General features: G+C 40.1%; 1 protein-coding gene across 1 annotated transcript in view; it reads right to left on the minus strand.

Moving 5' to 3' along the window:
- The window catches only part of ADGRA1 (adhesion G protein-coupled receptor A1), a 549,068-nt gene that overhangs the window by 358,915 nt on the left and 168,436 nt on the right, over positions 1 to 21,717 (minus strand). Inside the window, exons 5-6 of the mRNA XM_070752445.1 lie at positions 19,603 to 19,674; positions 16,530 to 16,693 (exon numbers count right to left, since the gene is read on the minus strand). Of these exons, the coding sequence (XP_070608546.1) occupies positions 16,530 to 16,693; positions 19,603 to 19,674 (236 nt within the window). The remainder of the gene's footprint in view (positions 1 to 16,529; positions 16,694 to 19,602; positions 19,675 to 21,717) is intronic.

Here is a 21,717-nt window from a genome sequence, read left to right on the forward strand (position 1 = left end):
ACCAGCGTGTTTGGCTGTTTTTTCCAGTTGGTGTTGAAGTCTGGGGGCACCCAGACAGAACACTGAGAAATAATAAGACCTGGAGAAAGATAATGCCAAGCCGACGACTTACCGCCGGCTGGATTTGCGGCGGTGCCAGGGAAACGCGGCCCCCGGCGTAGCCGCCATTTTGTTGGCTGGGATCTCACGATGTTTCATGTGATCTCAGCCACACCCGGCATCGGCGCAAGCCGATGATGTCGCCAGGGGCGTGGCCTGCCAGCCCTTTATAAAGGGCTGCACAGGCTCGGGGTTTCCTTTTCGTCCCTGGCAATGAGCAGGTGAACACCCGGCTGGTGTTTGCTGAAGATTGGAGCGGCCATCTTAAGTGGCCTCATGGCGTTGACCATTTTGGGGGCAAAAAGAGCAGGCGTGTTGGCCTTGGCTCCCCCCTTTTACGGGGATTTTTGGGGGGCTGGTTTAGCAGATTGAGTAGCAGCGGCAGGCCTTACTTTAGTCAGGCCCTTTGGGTGGCTGGCTGCCCTCTTTCGCCTTGCTAGGCCTGGGGTGTGTGGTTTGGACAGGCCTTCAGGCCTGATGCTAGGGCTTCATGGCACTGCCTTAATTTGAGGGCAGGACTCAGTAGCTGGCTCCGCACCCCTCTCCTCATTGGAGAGCGCGGTTTTCTTTAGGCAGTTCGTCCTTAGTTAAAGTAGGGAATAGGGTACTTAGCTGGGCATGGCCCCTAAAAAGCAGAAAACCTTGCCTCCCGCCCCAGAGCCGGCGGCCAGGTCGCAAAGGGTCTTACGGCCCTCGGTCAGGGCTCGGCTGGCTAATGAGGAGGCCCAGAATAGGGCCAAGAGGGTGGGGGGTAGGCCCCGGGACTCACCGGCGGGTGACTCCCCGTCTTCCGCCCTTTTGGGTTTTAACCTGCATCCCCTTGTTAGGGAGCGAATTTGGAAGGGGGAATACGTGGATTTGTTCTCCCTTCTTAATTGCGAAGTGCAAAAAAGAACAAGAACGAAGAAGCGAAGACTGACCGGCCTAAAAAGGTCAAGGTGGATAGGTGTTTCAGCTCATGGCTGTACACCTATTTGACCTATATGTCGGTGGTCATTGAGAGGGATTAATTATATTGATCTCATTGCCCGGGCTCATTATGAGTACGGGGGTAATGCATAGTTGCAGTATGATGAGTCTTTCTGGATGTGTGTGGCATTTGAACGCACCTTGCCGTGGGACATGGTGGTCCCCAATTTGTGGTTCCATGCCACTTAGTTCGCATGGGCGAGAGGCGGCGAGCACACTGACAGTGGCCACTATATGAAGGCCAAGCCAGTTGTGACTCCAGCAGCACTTACTGGGGTAGGGGCGGGGGCAAGGGTCACTACCCTGTGTCACGATTTTGCAACCAGGGGGACTTGTTTTCGCCCCTCATGCAAATTTAGACACACATCTGGGAACTGTGGGGCTCCCACGCCACCAGCGCTTGCCCCAAGCCCAAGGGCCCCAAGAATGGGAAGGACGGATCGGGACCGTCCAAACGTCAGCCTTTCCCTGGGGGAAAAGGGCCCCAGTCTGGTTAGGCTTGAAGTGTTAGAAGCTATGCTGAAGGATTACCACCCATGCAGAAGCATGGCTGCGTTTCTGCAGGGTTTCCAGGATGGTTTTAGGATACCCTATTTTGGACCTAAGAGAGCATTCATGTCCAGTAACCTTAAGTTGGTGGTTGGACATGAAGATATTGTTACATCCAAGATCCAGAAGGAGGTGGCTGAGGGCAGGGTTTTGGGCCCTTTCGCTTGCCCGCCCTTGCCCGCCCTTCGGGTTTCGCCTTTGGGGGTGGTCCCCAAGAAGGCCTGTGGTAAATTTCGGTTGATTCACCCCTTGTCCTTCCCCAAAGGGGAGTCAGTGAATGATTACATTCCTGATGAGCTTTGTTCGGTCCACTACGTGACTTTTGATGTGGCAATTGCAATGGTTAGGAAGTGTGGTGTGGGAGCCTTGATAGGTAAATGCGACATCAACTCTGCATTCCGGCTCCTTCCCATAAACCCAGATGATTTTGACTTCCTGGGTTTCCACTTTGAGGGTGGCTATTATGTTGACCAAGCATTGCCTATGGGCTGCTCTGTATCTTGCTTCCTGTTTGAGAGCTTTAGCACCTTTCTGGAATGGGCTCTCAGGAGGCGATCCGGATCGGGTTCGGTAATTCACTACCTTGATGATTTCTTGATGGCTGGGCCGGCACATTCTGAGCAGTGTTTGGCTCTGATGCCGTCCTTTGGAGCCCTTTGTGCTCACTTAGGGGTTCCTTTGGCCCCTGAAAAGACCAAAGGCCCAGCCACCAGGATTACCTTTCTAGGTATCAAATTAGATTCTGTTGCGCAGTCTTGTAGATTGCCATTAGAGAAGCTTCTTAAGATTCAAGATAGGATAGATCAGGTTCTAGCGAGATGTAAAGTCATCCTTCGCCAACTCCAGGAATTGGCTGGGTTGCTTAATTTTGCCTGCCGGGTGATGGCCCCTGGCAGGCCTTTTCTCATCATTTATATACAGCAATGAAGGGGCTTCGTTTGTCCCATCATTGGATGAATTTGCGTGCTGGGGTCAGGAATGACCTTGGCATATGACAGGGTTTTTTAGCCCACTTTAATGGTCTCTCCTTTTGGAGGCACGAGCTTCTTTTGGAAGCTGAGTTGCAATTGTGTTCGGACACCGCGGGGACTCATGGGTTTGGAGTTATTTTGGGAGACCAGTGGTGCTATTCCATGTAGCCTCCGGAGTGGAGAGCCTCTTCTATTGTTATGGATTTGACATTTTTGGAATTCTTCCCCATAGCGGTGGCTTTAGAGCTCTGGGGTGAACAATTTCGGGACAAGACTGTGCACTGCTGGTGTGACAACATGGCCATTGTCCACGTTGTAAATGCCCTGTCTTCTAAGAATGACAGGGTGATGTGGCTTGTCCGCCATTTTGTGTGCAGGTCTTTGTCCCTGAATGCCTTGTTTTTGGCCCGTCATGTCCCCGGGCTAGAAAACAACATGGCTGACGCCTTGTCCCATGGTCAGTTGTCCAGGTTCCGGATGCTGGCACCGGGGGCTCGTGCGGCACCAGAGGTTTTCCCTCACCATCTGTGGAGCCTGGGCAGGCTCCAGAGCAGTGGAGGATCAAGGCAGGCAGGTCCATGGCTTTCTCACTAGTGCCCAGTACACAGAGGTCATACCAAAACTCAGATAAGGAGTTTTTGGGATTTTGCCATACTAAGGGCTATTTACTTATCTGGCCCATCCCTGTCGATCACCTGATAGATTTCTGTGTCCTGCTTAAGCAGTGCGGTCTATTGGTCAAAACTATTAGGAGTAGGCTCGCAGGCTTGGTGTTTCTCTCCAAGGCCCACGGTTTCCCTGATTCATCCGGGGATTTTCGCATACAGAAAATGCTAGAAGGGTGGGTCAGAGAGCAGCCCGGGCCCTCAGTAGACTGCAGACAGGCACTGACTTTACAACAGCTCTCCGACATTAACAGAATTTGGATTGAGCTGTGTGCCTCTGTCTATGAAGCCCGCCTTTTTCAGGCAGTGGCGACTGTGATGTTTTTCGGGGCCTTATGGGTTAGTGAGGCTTTAGCCTCCTCTCGCGGAGACAGGTCACTGTGGGCCTTAGAGTTTACGGACCTTTGATTCAAAGGCACCAGTGTCTCTCTTTTAGTTAGGCAGTCCAAAACAGACCAATTAGGCAGGGTATCTAGGGTAATCTTGGCAGTGGCTGCTGACAAGTCTGTCTGCCCAAAGGCTGTCCTTTCCTCGTATTGAAATCTACGAGGAATGGGCCAAGGGTATCTTTTTAGCCATCAGGATAGCTCTCCGCTCACTAGGTATCAATTTTGGGTGATTATGACCAGGGCGTTAGTTACGACTGGCCTTGACCCTGCCTGGTACGGGACGCACTTGTTCTGTATATAGGGGCTGCCACTAGTGCAGCAGTTTCTGGCTTCCCGGGTTCTTGAATCCAGGAGATTGGTTGCTGGAGGTCTGCGGCCTATCTGACCTATGTTCGGCCTGCTGGTTCTGATAATCAGGCCTCCATTCTTGTTAACCTTTCTCTGGCCTCTTTTAGATAGCCCTCGTGGAGAGAAACCGACGGCCTTGCTGTGCGGTCACAGTATGATTATTTGGGCTGTCCTTGGGTCACCTGGCTCAGACAAATAGGCCTGCGGTGGGAGGGGCTCCTCCCTTTGCTCCTGGGCAGGCGTCACAGTGTGGAGGCACCCAGGTGGTTGGTCTTGCACCTTGGGGGCAATGATCTTTGTGTTCTGGGTGGCCTGGCAATGATCTGTCAGGCCTGCAAGGACCTGCGGGCTCTTTGTCTTGCTTGGCCAGCCACGCAAGTGGTCTGGTCCAAAATTCTTCCCCAGATTTTTTGGAGGGACGCCATCTCCCCGAGGGCCATTCATAGGGTCAGGCGTAAGGTCAATAAGGCCACTGGCAAGTTGGTTAGAGAGTTGGGTGGGGTAGTCATCTCCCATCCCACTATTACAATTGATCAGCCATGGCTTTATCGTGCCGACAGCATTCACCTGTCAGAACAGGGGAACACCATCTTTTTACAGGACCTGCAGAGGTCCCTGCGTGAGCTGGCACAGGTAGGGGGAGCGAGTCAGGGGGCCAAGATAGAGATCTGTCCCCCTCCTTGGCAGGTTAGGGGCAGAAATTGGGAGGTGCTAGCAACTGCGTGTTCTCTGTTGGGCATCTTTGCGGATGATTGGCAGACTCACTCCAAGGGCTCATGGTGGCTTTTCAACCAGCCTGAGCAATTGGGGAGAGGTTGCCTCTGTGTCTCGCGCATTTCAATCACCTTTCAGGAATTGGACGGTGAGACCTCCCACATGCGTTGCATGGCTGGGATACAGGTGAGGGCGTGGTCCTTCACCTGGATCAGCATGGAGCTACGCACAAAGTTGCCCAGGAACTTTTTGTGACGTCATTTCCACCCCAAATGTTCTTAGTTGACCTCTGCGGGTCCCATTTTAGTTTTGAATTAAATAAGTTTATTTAATTAATAAAAATGACCCAATTTTAAATCCAGCTCTGTGTCCGCGTTGTTACTCCGCTTCCGCTGCAAAAGAAGGTAAATATAACCCAATTACTCTTTTTCTTCATCCTGTAGTCTAGTATGTCAATCAGTATAATATATTAGCTGCTTTTTTGGAATAACAGCTAGAACAGAAGAACATGAAAGTCAGCATTTCAGGTACATTATTTATTTGCCTGCTTCCTTGTACATTTATATGGTTGCCCATATTACAAGAAGTGATTCTGGATGGTAAATAGCAAAAACTATAAAACAAAAGAAGGGTCTCCTTGGTGCTCTCTGACCTTGGCTGTTTTCTTGCAGATATTTTATTATACAAATTAGGTAATAGCATCAGTGTTAATAAGGAGTGGGATTTCCTCTCAGTTTATATTTTAGTGGCTCTCAGTGTTGGTGGGAGCAGTCTTTGAAGGTCTTTGGTTGGATTGTTTACTGTTAGCTTGTTTTGTAGTTCATTCGTTGGTCTGATATTTGATCTCGTTAATCTATGCTCATCTGGGTGTTGATTATGGGTAGGGTGGTGTTTTATTGTTTGTTGGATTTATACGTCCCCCTCTCCGAGGACTCAAGGCAGCTTACAACATATAGAAGACGACAAAAACTTCTGAAATCCAATTAAATTTAATTGGTCTAAAACCCAAGTACATTAAAAAAATCAGTCACTCCCATTTAACAACAAGCATCCCTTTCATTCATCAGCCAGCGGGCAAGCAGTTAATAGCCCCAAGCCTGGTGGAACAAATGACTTTTTAGACTCTTATGGAAGGCGAGGAGGGTGGGGGGCAATACAAATCTCTGGTGGGAGCTGGTTCCAGAGGGATGGGGCCCCCACGGAGAAGTCTCTTCCCCTAGGTCCCACCAAGCAACACTGTCTAGTTGATGGGATCCGGAGAAGGCCGACTCTGTAGGACCTGACCGGTCGCTGGGACAATCCCTTCTGCCTTTTTGTTTACTTTTTGGCTTGATTGTCTTTTTTACACAGGGTGTAGATACTGTTTATGTGTCTATTCATGACCAGTTTATAGGCTGGAGTTTCTGATCACTGGATTTTATGGGTGTAAGAGGCATAGTTTATTGAGAAGCTTGATCTCTACTGAAAATATCCTCACTGCTGGCTTCAGTAGAGCACTAGGCAAGGTAAAGTACATTATCAAAGTTAGCCTCTTCTGGGAAGGAACTTTTTGTCATGGTTTCTTTTTAAACTATACCCATTTTTATTGACGCAAGCTCAAAAGATCTATCAAAAAGTACTGGACTCTCAATATCTCCTTCTAAGGGTTGGGAAGATATTTTATTTTGAAAAAATACCCAAGATACAAAAATAAAATATGCAAAATTTCTCTATATCTATTCTATTATACCATACTCTATTTCTATTACAATGCAATGCAATGTTCTCTACATTATATTCTACCACATTCTAATATATTACTATATTATATTATATAATATGGTATATTATACCACTTCTACTATAAGTATACTATTAACTTTTGTACTAAACTAGTCTATTATTAGTATACCACAGAATTTCAACTCTTAAAGACCCTGGTCTGTTTTTAAATCCTGTCTCTCTCTGGGATTTTTTTCTACTGTTCTTCTTATTTATTACTGTGCAGCAAATAAAGCGCTGGTATCTTCCCAACAATTGTGCTTGGTTTGGCTTTGTTGTGCCTCCTCTGAATCTTCCAGTCCCTGTGCAGAAAACTCATTTTATTTGGCTGCTTTCTGTTTGCTGCTGTTGCTGCTGCCGTAGCCCTTTCAAACCCCAGATTATCTCCTCCTCCACCTGTTTCAAGATTGCAGCTTTTATAACAATTCTGCCATGTTGCTGCAGGGAAATAGGTTTAAGTAGGAGAAGAGGAAGGTAGCACAAATGCATGTAATTTATATATTTATTTATTTTGCAGTCTGTTCTTTCCCATCTCTAGGCACTGGGTTTTAGGTAGGGTGCAGGAAAGTTGGCACAGTTAGTATGCAAAGTAAGCAGTTCCTTTGGGGGGGGGGGGAATTATTGACAAGCTTGTGTCAACCTTGCTTGCTATGGACCCAGTTGGTTAAAAAGACTTTTGATTAGCAAGATCCAGGAAGAAAGCCTTCTTTACAGTCACTCCCACCCTTTGGAATATCCTCTCCCTAAAGATGAGGTGGGTTCCCGCTTTCCTGTCCTTTCAAAAGAGTTTGAAGACCTGGCTGTGCTGATTCACATGGGGTACACAGAGAACGGTTAATGGGAATGTTCTCCTCATACCTTAGGTTGCACCTGCTTCGTCCCCAGGATTCTGCCTCTGGCCATTCACTCCTAACATTTCTTTGCAGTTGACATGCCCCTATCTGTTTACCCTAGCCAATAGGCCCCAGCCCCTTCCTCATGGCCCATTTGCTGAAATACATTTCACCCCAGGCTTTTGGCCACATGGGACAGTTTGCTGCCAGGCAAATCTGATGAAGGAAAGGGAGAAAGAGAGAAAGAGTTCTGTGCCATACATCTGCCTGAATTTCCTCTCCAGGTCTAGAGTTATCTTCTAGCCGCAAGTGACTGAACCCTTTCTCCCTCTTGGTACAAATAAGACAGGAGTTTTATTTCCCATTTGACCACCTGCACGCTAACTCCAGTGGGCAGGATAGGGCTCACTCACCAGCCTAAAAATAGGAGCCGCCATGCATAAAACAGGACAGCCCAAGGTCTCCCGAGGATGGGCGCTTGAGCCAGCCTCCCGGCCCAAGTAAGCACTGCTTTTCTTTCCTTCGCTCCACCAGCAGCACCAGGAATGAAGCACTGCAGCTGGTCCAGCTTGTCAGTCACTTGTGGCTAGATGATAATGCTGGGCCTGGAGGGGAAACTCAGGCAGATGTATGACGTGGAACACTTTTTCCCTCTCTCTCTCCTTCTCCCTTCCCTTCCTCCTACTGGCTAGTAACCATGTATCCAAAAGCCCGGGGTTAACTGTATTTCAGCAAATGGGTCATGACGAAGGGGCTGGGATGGAGAGCCAGGGACCTGATGACCAGAATGAACATCTAGGGGCATGTCAGCTGTGGAGAAATGTTAGGAGTAAATGACCAGAAGTGGAACCCTAGTGATGAAGCAGGTGCGGCCAAGGGCACGAGGAGAACAGTCCTAGATCCCATGGAGAAGCACACAATCTTGGGCTTGGTTAGTGCCTTGACGGTCTTTCCCAATCCTTTTAACTAGTGATTTATTTTATCCTTGTTTTAATTGTCTCTTTTTATTAAGAGAGAATATTTTTAATATATATATATATATATATATATATATATATATATATATATATATATATATATATATATGTAGATTGTTCTGAGTTCGGGTTTTGCCCTGTGTAATGTTTTGCATGTCTATGCGACGTTTCGGCGAAATCACATTCACCATCATCAGGCTGGAGTTCCAATCTTTGTGTTTTTGCAAATGAATATTAGCAACTGACATTTCTTCTTAGCATGTAGTGTGGGGGTGGAGATTTGCTTTGAATGTAGCAAATAGATTGGGTGACTATGCTTCCGTGATCTGATTGGTTGGTGTAATCATGGTTATAGAAGGAATGGCATGAAGATTATGAAGTGTTTTGTTTAAGTCTGATTTCCAAATATAAAATTCTAAAATCATAATAATTAAAGGATTGACATATTGATTATAATGAGGTGTTTATTTTGTTTAAGGCTGGTTTCCAAATCTCTGGCAGGCGCGAGGTATCATCCCTTTTATTTAAACAAAAGGATCTCTTTTCAATTTCGATAGCTTCTAGAGAGATTCTTTTATATAAATTCTCTGTTTTGTGGAGTAATTTAGTTTTTTCAAAGTCAATTTCGTGCCCTGTTCTTTTAATGTGCTGGACAAGGGAGGAGGTCTTCTCCAGCCTGATGATGGTGAATGTGATTTCGCCGAAACGTCGCATAGACATGCAAAACATTACACAGGGCAAAACCCGAACTCAGAACAATCTACATACATATACCCGTGAAAATTTACGAAAACAAATATATATATATATATATATATATATATATATATATATATATATATATAAAACAAACAAATAAGCCTAAAATAATGTTAATTTTTCATCTAAGTTGCAAAATTCATTAAGATGCTGAAATGCATTGGAGTTACTTATGAGAAATATTATCATACAGACAGTAGCCTTTCCTTCCCACATCAGCATTTAAAACCAGATATTTTAGGTGAAGACATAGTGATATTTCTGAATATTTTCTATGAAAAATAGAAAAATAACAGAAAAGCCAATGAGTCTCTGAAGGATTTGGCAGCCACCTGCTGATATACAAATGTGCTTTGACTGAAACATTGTCAATTCAAAGCATTTCTTCTGGATTTTTGTTCAGAGGTGGAGAGAGGCAAAGACAAAGAGAGAGTAATACCTTTGAGGTAAACTTCTACTAGATCAAAAGAGGGCACTCTTTAAATAATTTCTAATTAGTAAAAGATTTGAATCCTTGCTCCTTAATTGTACAGAAAAGCGTAGATTATTAAATTTATTCTCAAGGAGTTTCCAAAAAAACTTTTAATAAAATAATATTTACTCTGTTGCCTTTTTCTGGCTCCATCTGGAAAGGCAACATTATAGTAGATCACTGTGAAATAAAAAACTAATTTCTGGATAGTCTAAATCTGACAACGATTTTATGAATAAAAAGTGCTATACATTTATTTTAATAATAATCATTTTGTATTTATTATATGTATTCTTTCATCTAAGCATTTTTCCTTATTAAGTGAGCAGCAAGCAAAGAAAGAACACAAATCATCATTAAATGAAGATAATCTTATAAGAAGTCTGTAAAAACATAATTAAAAATACTGTTACCACATTTTGTTCATAGAACATTAAAGTCAAACCTAAAGAAGCAGAAAAAATGGTATATACTGTAGTATAATGTCATTGCCATTTCTAAACAGAGTATTTCCGTTTTAAATCTCTTAGCACTATGGTTGACTGGTATAAACCCCATGTTTTTATGAATATTCTTGTTCTATTCATTCACTGCACGCTTCTTGTCTACAGAGTAATATTAATGCAGTGAATTTTTTTTCTGCAGGTTTTTTTTTTTGTCATTTCCTTCTTTTTGAAAGCTGTTTTCCAAAGCAATAATTGTGAGGATCACAAGGGGATTTGAACCCTCGTCTGTAGGGATGTCCAGGGATTAAAATTCAATTGAATTCCTAGGACTGGTAGGATGGGACCATTTTGTAACATATTTATTTTACATTACAGTGCAGGTTTGGCTGCATAATCACTGGCAAACACTCACTGGTGGGCACAAGTGACTTCCCAAAAACTGTCTTGTATTTCTCCCATTTTATGAAAACTTACATCTGTGTTTTTTCCCGCTAGGGCTGAGCATCCATTGGCTGCAGTTGTCATTCCGATGTTATTTATGAGTAAGATGATTCTACCAATTATTCAAAAACCACAGCCAGTCTTAAATTAATAATGATAAACCAGAATATTTATGAACATAATCAAATTATATGCTTTGCCAAATATCTGAAGATAATGTAAGAAATCACTGGCCGAAGTAAAATAAAATAATGTTAAATATAAGTTTTTAGAAATGTAGAATATTCCAGGTTTCTGGATTCCATAGGATTTGAAATGGACAACTAGCATTTACAATCATCACTAAAAAAGTACAACAAAGAATGTCCTCCTTTTGTCAATTTAGGAAGTTCAGACTGCCCCAGGAGCTGTTGATACAATTCTACCAAGGAATTATTGAATTTTGCACTTTGATAAAGTAGGACAGGTACAGATTCCAACAGATAGTTAAAATTGCAGGGGGGGGGGGGACAATTGCAACCAGCCTACCACCCACTGAAGACCTGTATGTTGCCCCAGTCAGAAGAAGGACTGAAAAAATATCTACAGATGCCTCACATCCTGGATGTACTCTCTTTCAACTCCTCCCTTCAGGACACCCATATAGAATATTGCACCCTAAAACATTTGGACACATTTGTGCCATCATTCTGCTGAACACCTAATCCCTACAGTATTGTTTTATGTCTTAATATATGTTGTGTAGCTGTAGAATTATTATCATTTTCATCTTCTCTACTATTGGTACCTGCTCTTATTGATATTATATTATGATTATTATTACTCTGTTGCTTCTGCACCAGAGACCAATTCTGTGTATGTCTGATCACATTTGGCCAAATAAACTACATGTATTCTATTTTATTCTATTCTATGATGTTATAATATTCTTTAAAAGCATAGCCAGTGCTTCTTGCAAACTTCATGAAGAGCCTAAACTATTACATATATTAATATAAATAACATAAAAATTAATTTACAAGATTCCTCCATTCCACAGGCCAAATCAGCTCAAGCCTAATTAATCTATCCATCACACCCACAATTTCAAACCCTGCTTCTGTTCTAGAGCCATTGATGCACTTTTCTCAGATCCTGAACCACACCCAGAATCCATACTTCCCATTCAGTCTTGTCAAGGAGAGGGATATGATAGTAAAAATTTAACAAATCAAGATCATCCAAAAAGTCAATGTCCAGTTTGAGACAGAATAACAGTGGGAATGACATAAATCCAAAGGAGAAAGTCTACTCCGACTTCTACTTAAACAAGTCTCAAAAGAAGTTTAATAAATTTTGGTGAGTAAACCAGGCATCCTTAGATAGTAACTATAAACAATGTTGTTTCTAACACTAAACTACGTTCCACTTTTATGTCAAAGAAGAAAGGATTCCACCCAAATTCAGCCAGTGCTTATGAATTTTGAAGAGAGAACATCCAGTTTACAATGAGCTTTTACTCCAAGGAACATATCCCCGAAACCTTATGACTTTACACCATTCTATTTCTATCACTCAGAGGCAATACAATTCTCATCAACTTGAGGATTATGGTGTCAGGATCAGATATCAGGCTAGCATATTTTAAATAAATAAACCTTTGGTCCCCATTCAGATCTAATATTTCAGTTGCAGAACTACCTGTTCTCCTCAATACGGGAAATGTGCTTGTTTTCAATCATTAACATCCCAGCCTAGGAAGGCTTTCCTGCCCATCCCACAAGTCTTTAAAATAGTTATTAGTAAATAGTTGCTATGATGTAAAGCCTTTTTAAAAGTCACACTTCCACAAGAGAGGCAACAGAAGAAGGTTCTGCTATCTAAGGTAAAACAGAATCTCCCTTCTCTGAAAGGGTAATTTCCCAACTCACAAATTTAGGCACACACATCGTAATCAAGCTTTAAAATAGATTGAACTACCCAATTTTAATATGCATATGATTATTTTTCCCCCTTTGCTTTTTGATACAAGCGAAATACTGAGTACCAAGCCTGAATTATCACATAAGTAAGACACAAGGATTTTGCTTGTTTTTGTATAGAGTAAGTTCTTAGAATCTCAAACAACTGCAGATGGTTTTGATGATCCTAAATAAAAACAAATTCACTATTAAGACGTCTATGGTGCTTCTAAGTGTATTTTGTGGGTAGCTCCTTGTCTGATAAGACACTGTTAAACATAGCAGAGATAAAAGACAAACATGATGATGACATATTTTGATGGGGGGGAGGGATTTGTTCCAAAATGTGTCATCTAAATATATGGTTATTAGGAATATTTCCCACTGCTGAATTTTAACACTATCCACTTATTCTTACATCAGCAGAAAAGTGACTACTATGAAATGAGTTTTCCCATTGCTGATTCTTACTTTATTCTGCAGTCAGCTAAGGCTGCAAGAGCCATAGATTTTACCTACCTTAAGGCTGAACTTGGATAATGTCAAGATAAAAGGGAAAAGCTTAAAATTTATACAGCTTAGGACAGCCGAATCCTGCCTCACTCACAGGCTGGAGACAGGATGAAGCAGTATCATGAGGCCAGAACAGAAAAAAAGATGTTGTTAGAATATGTTTGTTCTCAAAATCAGATTTTTGAGTCAGATATGACTGTAAATCTTCAGAAATTCGTTTCCATATTCGGTAACAAGATAACAGCAAAAAAGGGTCTCTGATTTAATAATGTTAACTGCTTTAGTGCAGATAAGAAAGAACATAAGACAGCATAGAATAATAGGATTGGAAGATGCCATATCTGAGGGCACACAAGATGTTGCCTTATGTCAGTTCCAGCCCTCATGACCGCCCTTGGCCAGGTGTTTTTCGGCCTTTTTTTTTTTGCTGTTTTCGCTCTCCCCAGGGTTCAGAAAAGCCTCCTGAAGCCTGGGAACAGCAAAAATGGGCTACATTCACTTTTGTGTATCACTCCCAGCTTCCTTTTCGCTATCAGAAGTCTTTAGGAACTTCTTCATCTTTGGACAGTTGCAACCAGGTCTCCCACACCTCGGCCCATTTCTTCTGCAGCTTGCAAGACTTTTCTGAAGGCTCTATTATTGGCTAGAGCAGTGTTTCCCAGCCCTGGCAACTTGAAGATATTTGGACTTCAACTCCCAGAATTCCCCAGCCAGCAAATGCTGGCTGGGGAATTCTGGGAGTTGAAGTCCAAATATCTTCAAGTTGCCAAGGTTGGGAAACACTGGGCTAGAGAGGCCTTCAGAAAAGGCCTTTACGAAAGGCCTTTGCTGCTGATCAGCCCAGAGCTCTCTTATCAGCTACTGAGGCCTTCTGGAAAGCACTGCCTTGAACTAAAAGAAAAATTGAGACTGAATATTAAGAAACTTGGAATAAATTATATCACTTGTGGGAAGAAAGGAGAACCAAGATTTCAAACTAAGGAAACCCTATGGAAAAGTAAAATGTGTGTGTGTGTGTGTGTGTGTGTGTGTGTGTGTGTATAGGTTGAAGCCTAACTTTAACATGGTCTCATATGAGAAACACACATCACAGTTGCCATAATCAATTTTAGTGAATAATTTAGTTTCATTAACTGAATTATCCGGTTTTATTCTGTGGCAGTTTAAAAATAAGGCAGTTATTTTTGAATTTATGGTTGCTGTTAACAATTGCATCAAAAAGTTGCTCAATACAGTAGGGTCATAACATCAGTTCTTAGCAATTTTGACCAACTTATTTAAAAAATGGCTACTACTGGTGCTTCAGTTTGTGCAATTAGGCAGTGATTCTCTAAATGAAAGTCTAGAAGAAGCAGAGATCTATGTGCAGGGCAAGACATGAATATACCTAGCTTTGGAATCTGCCTATGTTTTTTATTTAATTTTAATACCAATTTGATTTTATCCCCAATTCTACCATACTAAAATTCCATTCTTTTTTTTTTGGTCTATTTTACGACTGTCTTTGGTTTGCTAATTGCCATTAAGGTGTAGATTCAATGTTCAGTCTTACAATGTCTACAAAGAGGGCATTCAATGTTTATCATGCCAAACATATGTACTAAATTAAATGTCTGACTTTAAAGGAACAGACTAGTTTTCTAAGTACCAAACAATCCAAATGCAAGAGATGACCAAAAAAATAGTAAAATTCATAAAAATCTGATAACCGTGTCATATGTTTATATGTAAATATATACTCTGGGAAATATTGTAAATTTGCTTTTACACTGTGAATAAAAAGCACCATGAATCATTAACTCCTTTAATTGGAGTATAAAGAATAGGGATGAATAATATTTAATTTTAAAAAATTAATTCAAGAGTGACTTCTGATCAAGATGATACTGTATTAGGACTGGCATTATAAACTTTTGGCACTCCCTATAGTATGTTTACCTTGATAATTGACAAATTATTTCTTACTGGCACTAGAAACAGGTGATACTTTGCTTTTATTTTGGAAGAGAGTTTGTTGATTGCCTCCAGCCCCAACAGGCAATACTTAAAGCAGGTCAATTAATTTAATTCATTAAATTTGTTATGACTGCCCACTTCATTAGACTTTAGAGGCAGAGAAGGCTAACATTATGCCTGTTATTATGATTATGCAAGGGTACTATGATATTATTAAACTAACCATTAAGTCTCCGTTGTGGAAAATGAAATATCTCTGCCAGAAAATTATTAGCTAGGTATCAGATTGATTCATCATTCTTTCCCTTTTATACAACCTCAGCCATTTATTGTGAACTTTCTTAGCTTTGCCATGAGAAATGAACCACTGCAGAAAATATGTACTACCAATAGTAGAGTAAATTGAATAGGAAGAAATAAATCTCACATAACATTCTTTCCAGAGAACACCAACAACTTGCTAGGATATAGAAAGCCATTGTCCACCGCAAGAAATTTGGCTAATGAGAAAAATCTAAAGATCCTTTTTAGCAATGTTGAAAACTGAAAATAGAAACATAGAAACATAGAAGACTGACGGCAGAAAAAGACCCCATGGTCCATCTAGTCTGCCCTTTTACTATTTCCTGTATTTTATCTTACAATGGATATATGTTTATCCCAGGCATGTTTAAAATCTTCACACTTGTTTAAATTCTCACTAAAATCTTTTGTAAGGATTAAAAGCCTCTTAAGTTTTCCTACTGTGTTTCATCCCCACCTCAGGTTGCCAAACATTTCATCTCTAATAAAAACTTTTGTCCTTGTAATTATAAGAAAATATTGTATATTTCTCTGTAATTGACTCTCTCTCTTTGCCCTTATGTTTTTTTCTCTAATAGGCCAATAGACATATGATCTAACTATATTGTCACATTATCAGAACGGGATAACAACCATGGTTTTAAACCATGGTTTAAAAGCAGATATGGATGTCAGTCTTTACTCACTTCTTTCCATGGTACCCTAATCTCCCTCCTGAATTTTCCTGCTGTAGTATGAAAGCAGTTGTTCCCTCAAGGATTTCTGCCTCTTAAGACTGAATGTCTTTGCTTTGTTTACAGGCCAATCCTAACATTTTATTATCAACTTCATAGAGGAAGGAAAATGCCTTCAACTGAATGCCTTAGAGGTACTTGGACCAATGCCTTTATTGGTCTAAGTACCTCTATCACAATTTCTTCATGCTGATTGCTGCCATTGCACAGTCATTGTAATTCTGGTCTTGTAAGTTAAATGTTGCTGGTTTGAAACCTAACAGAAACAGGACTTTTGCTTTCTGAGTTTCCTATGTGTACCCATATGTTTTGTTTGTTTGTTTGTTACAGTAAATGCAGTTCCACTATTTTGTCACCTTTTTTCAGGCACCTGTAATAGAAAGGTTTCACCTTCAGTTCCCAAATACCAGACTGAGAGTTGTCATTGAAGCCAGAGGTAGGTTCTTCCCGGTTCAGACCAGTTTGGCCAAACAGGTAGCAAACCGCTGGTGATATCACAATTAAGTCATGTAACCGGTTCGGTCAGTGCTGGTTACGTGATGTTTCTGTATTATTTTTTTTCAGTACTTTATTTTTTTTGAGTTTTTACCAAACAGCTTTTCACAGATCTCTACATTTCCACTTCCTGCAGCATTTTTCAGTACATTTTTATTTCAATTTATGATGCCGAAAAACAAAACTATAACTCACCACATATCAACTGATTTTCTTTCAGATTGCGAAATGATGTTCCTTGTAAACTCCTTGGAAAAGCACACACAGTTTCCTCTGATATTCGCACTGAGGAATTTGCAGCCCAGTATAAGATCCATTTGAGATTACAATCACAAATGAGAGAATCAGTATAGAAATGTCTGAAAACAAATCCAAAGCATTTCCTTTTTAAAATAAAATACCATATATCAAATTGATTATATCAACCAAGATATAGAAGTTGCAACTGCCTAGCTCTAAGATTAACTGCTAGTAGGGGTGGGGCTGAAAGAGTGCCTACACCTTCAATAGTTACAACATAAATCGTGTGTGTGTGTGTGTGTGTGTGTGTGTGTTTGTTTGTTTGTTTGACTTCTATGCCGCCCTATCCCAAAATTCTCAGGGCATCTTACAACAGTATGAAATTACAAAAACAATAAAAAGAAGTCAAATATAAAAATTAAACTATAAAATCATTAATTAAAAACCATAACAACTAATCCGTCAATTTGTATACAAACATTAGTTGTTGAATTCATGGGCCCCAGGCCTGCCGGCAAAGCCAGGTCTTAGTGGCCTTGTGAAAAGCTAATAAGGTGGGAGCAGTACGGACCTCGGGGGGGAATTGATTCCATAGAGCTGGAGCAGCAATAGAGAAGTCCCTCCCCCGCAAATTCTGTGTATTCTTATAGGTCTCTGGGAGGTATATGACAGGAGACGGCCCCGTAAATAGTCCATATTTGTGTGTGTGTGTGTGTGTGTGTGCACACCTTTACATATATACTGTAAATGCACAATGGTTCAGCGGTTAAGACTTGGGATTTGTTAGTTAGAAAGCCAGCAGTCTAGGTTTGAGACCCACACAAAGAAGTGAGCTCCCATCCTCACCCCTGTTCCTGCCAATCTAGCAATTCGAAAGCATGAAAATGAGTAGATAGGGGCGGCATACAAATCCAATAAACAAACAAATAAATAAATAAAGGATAAATAGGTACCATGCCAGTGGTAAGGTAATAGCATTCCATGATATCATGCTGACCATATGACCATGGAAATGTCTTCAGATGGCATTGACTCAATGCTCTTGAAAAAGAGATGAGCATCGCCCCATAGAGTTGGCAACGACTAGCTGAATATAATCTGCAGGTATTCCTTCATCTTTATATACTGAATACACTGTATTTATTTAACCAAAATGTGATTTTCTGCTTAATGATCACCTATGAAATGGAAAAGGGGTCATCTTACATTTTTCTGCTAAGAATTGCAGAGATTTATTTTCTGTGTAATTTTCCTTGGGGTAAGGAAAATCATTTTACATTCACAATCATTTTCCCTTTGGTTAATGTGGTATTTTTCATTTGGGTAACTTTATGTTCCCTCAAGGTTACATTACACACATTTCTCCCAGCAATATGCATAGTTTTCACTTCGACTGCTTATGATATGTGCAAATGGGAAAAGGCCTGTTCACTTGATATATTTCCAGTTATCATTAATTTCCCAACACATACTGTGCTTCTGTCTTTCTATACAAACAGTGCTGCCATCTAGTCACACTGCTGGTTATTCAGATTTTGATTTGTTGTCTTAAGATAGCAAGAGGATGATTTACTACTAGTGTGAATTTCTCAATTGCTGATGGATACACTATTACACTTTATGTTTGATCAATACAATAAATTTAGATATTCAGAATAAAATGGATACTTGAAGTTATTAGCTTTCTTATTCTAAATGACATTACTTTCACTTATTGATGAAGAATAATGCCTTAGCAACATGTTTAATGAACCTATGATTTCATAAATGGGGTGTACAAAATATGATGTGCACCAATATTTCATATTGTTTACAACAGAAGTTTATATCACAAAATATACAGTTTCTACTGAAAAGATCCAGCAGGATCAGCATACTGCAGGAAAATCCTTGTAGCGGATATGTAGAAATTCAACTGTCATAATCAAGAGATTCAGGAATTCAAATGAGTATAAAGACTTATTGCAAGCTTAAGCTCTCTTCAAAAATCTGAGCAACCAGCAAACAAAGGAAATGACTGGGAAATAAGAAAGGGATTCCAGGTGGGCTGCACTCAGATCTCTTGCGGGCGCACAGGGAGACATGACTTATGATGCCTTTGACCCCTCCTTCAGGCTCCTACATCAAGGTTTAAACATTCACCCTGCAGTTTTGCTTCAGAATTCTTTTTTAAAAATTGAGTTTTGCTTTTAATCTGATAATTTGAAATTATCAGTTGGGATGGAGAAAACTGGGCATAACCTTCTCCAACCTTGGCAACTTTAAGACTTTTGGACTTCAACTCCCAGAATTCCTCAGGCAGCTTTGGGAGTTGAAGTCCACAAGTCTTAAAGTTGCCAAGGTTGGAGACTCCTGCTTTAAAGAACATGCAGTCTACCTTTAAATTCTAATCAATCTCTAACAGCTCAAACCACCTGACGGGGTTGTTACGGAGAAAATAGGAAGAAGAAAGAGTATTAGGTATGTTAATCTCCTTGAGTTATTTATGAAGTAATAAAAGCAGGATTTAAAAAAATCTAATTAACAAATACATTCCATTTCTAAGCAAAAATAAAAGTATTAACTTCCAGGTACATGCAGCTATCAAAATACTGTTTGGCTTGTACTCTCTAATTAATTTTTCATCACTCTTTTTTATTGTTTAATAAAATCCTAACAAGGAGAAAAATATAAATATTTTAGCGTAATATGTACGTTTAATATAATCACAATTATAATGAGCATCTAAGATATTTTATGCAAATACCATAATGAATTAATTTGTGTGTTTTCTGTTTCTACTCAGCCTTTTACAAAATTTAAGACAAATAAACTATGAAGCTTTAATATTTTTAAAGGCAAGTTCAATTAATAAACAGTAATAAAACATTACTGTTACTATTGTCATTTCCCTTAATATTTTTTTGATATTTTAGAGATATGAAATTATTTCAAAATGTGGGAGAGTATGCATTTTGAATATTATTTTCAGAATAACACCAGCAATACTAATATTTGTGCAAACTTTACATAACAAAGATATACTTACAAGGCCTTCAAAGAGAGAAGCTCAGAAAAAAGTCCATTTATGAGACTTGAAAAAATGTTCCCTGATAAATTCCTGAAGGGAAAAACAATCATTTTTTAAAATTAAAAAGATATTTCAGGTTTGATTATTTTATTTGGGATCATTAGTAGTGTATTTAAAAGATGTGTGTTTAGCACTAAACAACACATGTACAATTATTATAATCTCTGTAACTTTCCATTTATAGGCATACATGAAGCAGTTGTATGATTTATGGATGAATCAGTACAACATTATCAAAAGTTTAGCATCCTGTTCATAAAGATTCCTTGCTTACTTGATGGTTCTCTACTGCAGAGCCTTGGTTGCTGAAAACATAGGTAATATGCTTTCAATACTGCAGTTGCATATTGGGGAGCAAAAAAAGATTATAATAATTGCTTGGTTACATGAAAGGATAGAACAGACATGATTCATGGATGAAATTGAAGAAATTACACATTGGTTTAGAAAGAGCTATTAGATATTGCTAAGACCAGGGAAGATAGCATACTTTAATCAATGTAGTTACCAGGCACTGAGCTTCACTTAATGGTACCTAGAATATCCATGGAAATGATATTGTTGGGACAGGAGATTTCCAATCTTATCCATACTTTATCCACTCAGGATGGAAAACTGTCAGCCCTCCCAGGTCAACTAGACAGGAAACCCAACTACATAAGCTAATTATACTTTATTGTAAGGCTATTTTAACAGAATTTTACAAGTCTGAAGATACAAACTTCCCACCACCACTTTTAATCATCTCATCACAATTAAGCCAATCTTAATTTTTTTTTCTCTAATAGTTTAGACCTTGGGAGCTCCTTCTCTTGTCTGATTGTTTCCTAGACAAAATCTCTTCCCCTTGTTCCTAAAGATCATCATTGCCACGGTCATACTACGATAGGCAATTGCTTCTATAAGCCCTCTGCTTTAGGAGAACTTTTAACGTTAATGTCAAAACCAACAGTTGAATACTTAGCAATCAATAAAGATTTTACAATGCAAGTGTAATATAATCCAGGTCTTATACACCAGTGAACAGTCCAGCTTTGGCACTGTAGCAAGATGAGCTAATGGACACAGAACTGTAAATTGTTCCAAAGATTAAGATACTGTATTTTATTATCTTCTATGCAAATCGATACTAAGATTCTGGAAATGTTTTGCCTAATTAAGATAGCTGGTAGGCATGCAAGCTTCCTTTTGGGAAAGACTATAGGCCATCTTTATGTAGAGCATCATTTTTTTCAGATCCTCAGAGAGTTCATTGCCATGAGGTGCCATGTTGAACTCCACATTACCAGTATGAGAGAGCAAGAGCGATAACACCACATTTAACACACCTGCTCCCCTTCATACCTGAGACCTTGTACCATTAATGAGTCACATGACATCAGGGAGGAAAACAGCTACTTGGCCCCTATTTGGACATTATCACTTAGGGGTGATAATATAACTCACTTTTGTTGCCAGCAGTTTAGACCTTAATGGCTGTGTGTTGCATTGTTTTGAGGAGACAGCACATTTGCAGTGTTATACAAACTGTATACTCACTACTTTACATTGTACCCAAGTGTTATTTCTTCAGTGTTGTCACATGAAAAGATATACTTAAGTACACTGCTCAAAAAAATAAAGGGAACACTTAAAAAACAGAATATAACTTCAAGTAAATCAAACTTCTGTGAAATCAAACTGTCCACTTAGGAAGCAACACTGATTGACAGTCAATTTAACATGCTGTTGTGCAAATGGAATAGTTGTGCAAATGAAATATTCAATGAGAATATTTCATTCATTCAGATCTAGTATGTGTTATTTGAGTGTTCCCTTTATTTTTTTGAGCAGTATATTTACAAAATGTGAGGGGATGTACTAACTTCTGTGACATACTGTAAATGCATAATACTTTGGTAACCTTAGGCTTGGAAGTAAGTATAAATTATTTACTTGAGAAGACTATAACAATAAATATCCTTTCAGTCTGGAGAAGAAAACTTTTGTGGATATATAAGTTCCTGCTCCTTTCCCACCTTCTAGAAGGCCTTTTACTTTAATTGAAGCTTGTGGGCATTTTTGAAGAGTACA

Source organism: Erythrolamprus reginae, chromosome 5 (assembly GCF_031021105.1).
Source record: "Erythrolamprus reginae isolate rEryReg1 chromosome 5, rEryReg1.hap1, whole genome shotgun sequence".
NCBI classification, from domain to species: Eukaryota; Metazoa; Chordata; class Lepidosauria; order Squamata; family Dipsadidae; genus Erythrolamprus; species Erythrolamprus reginae.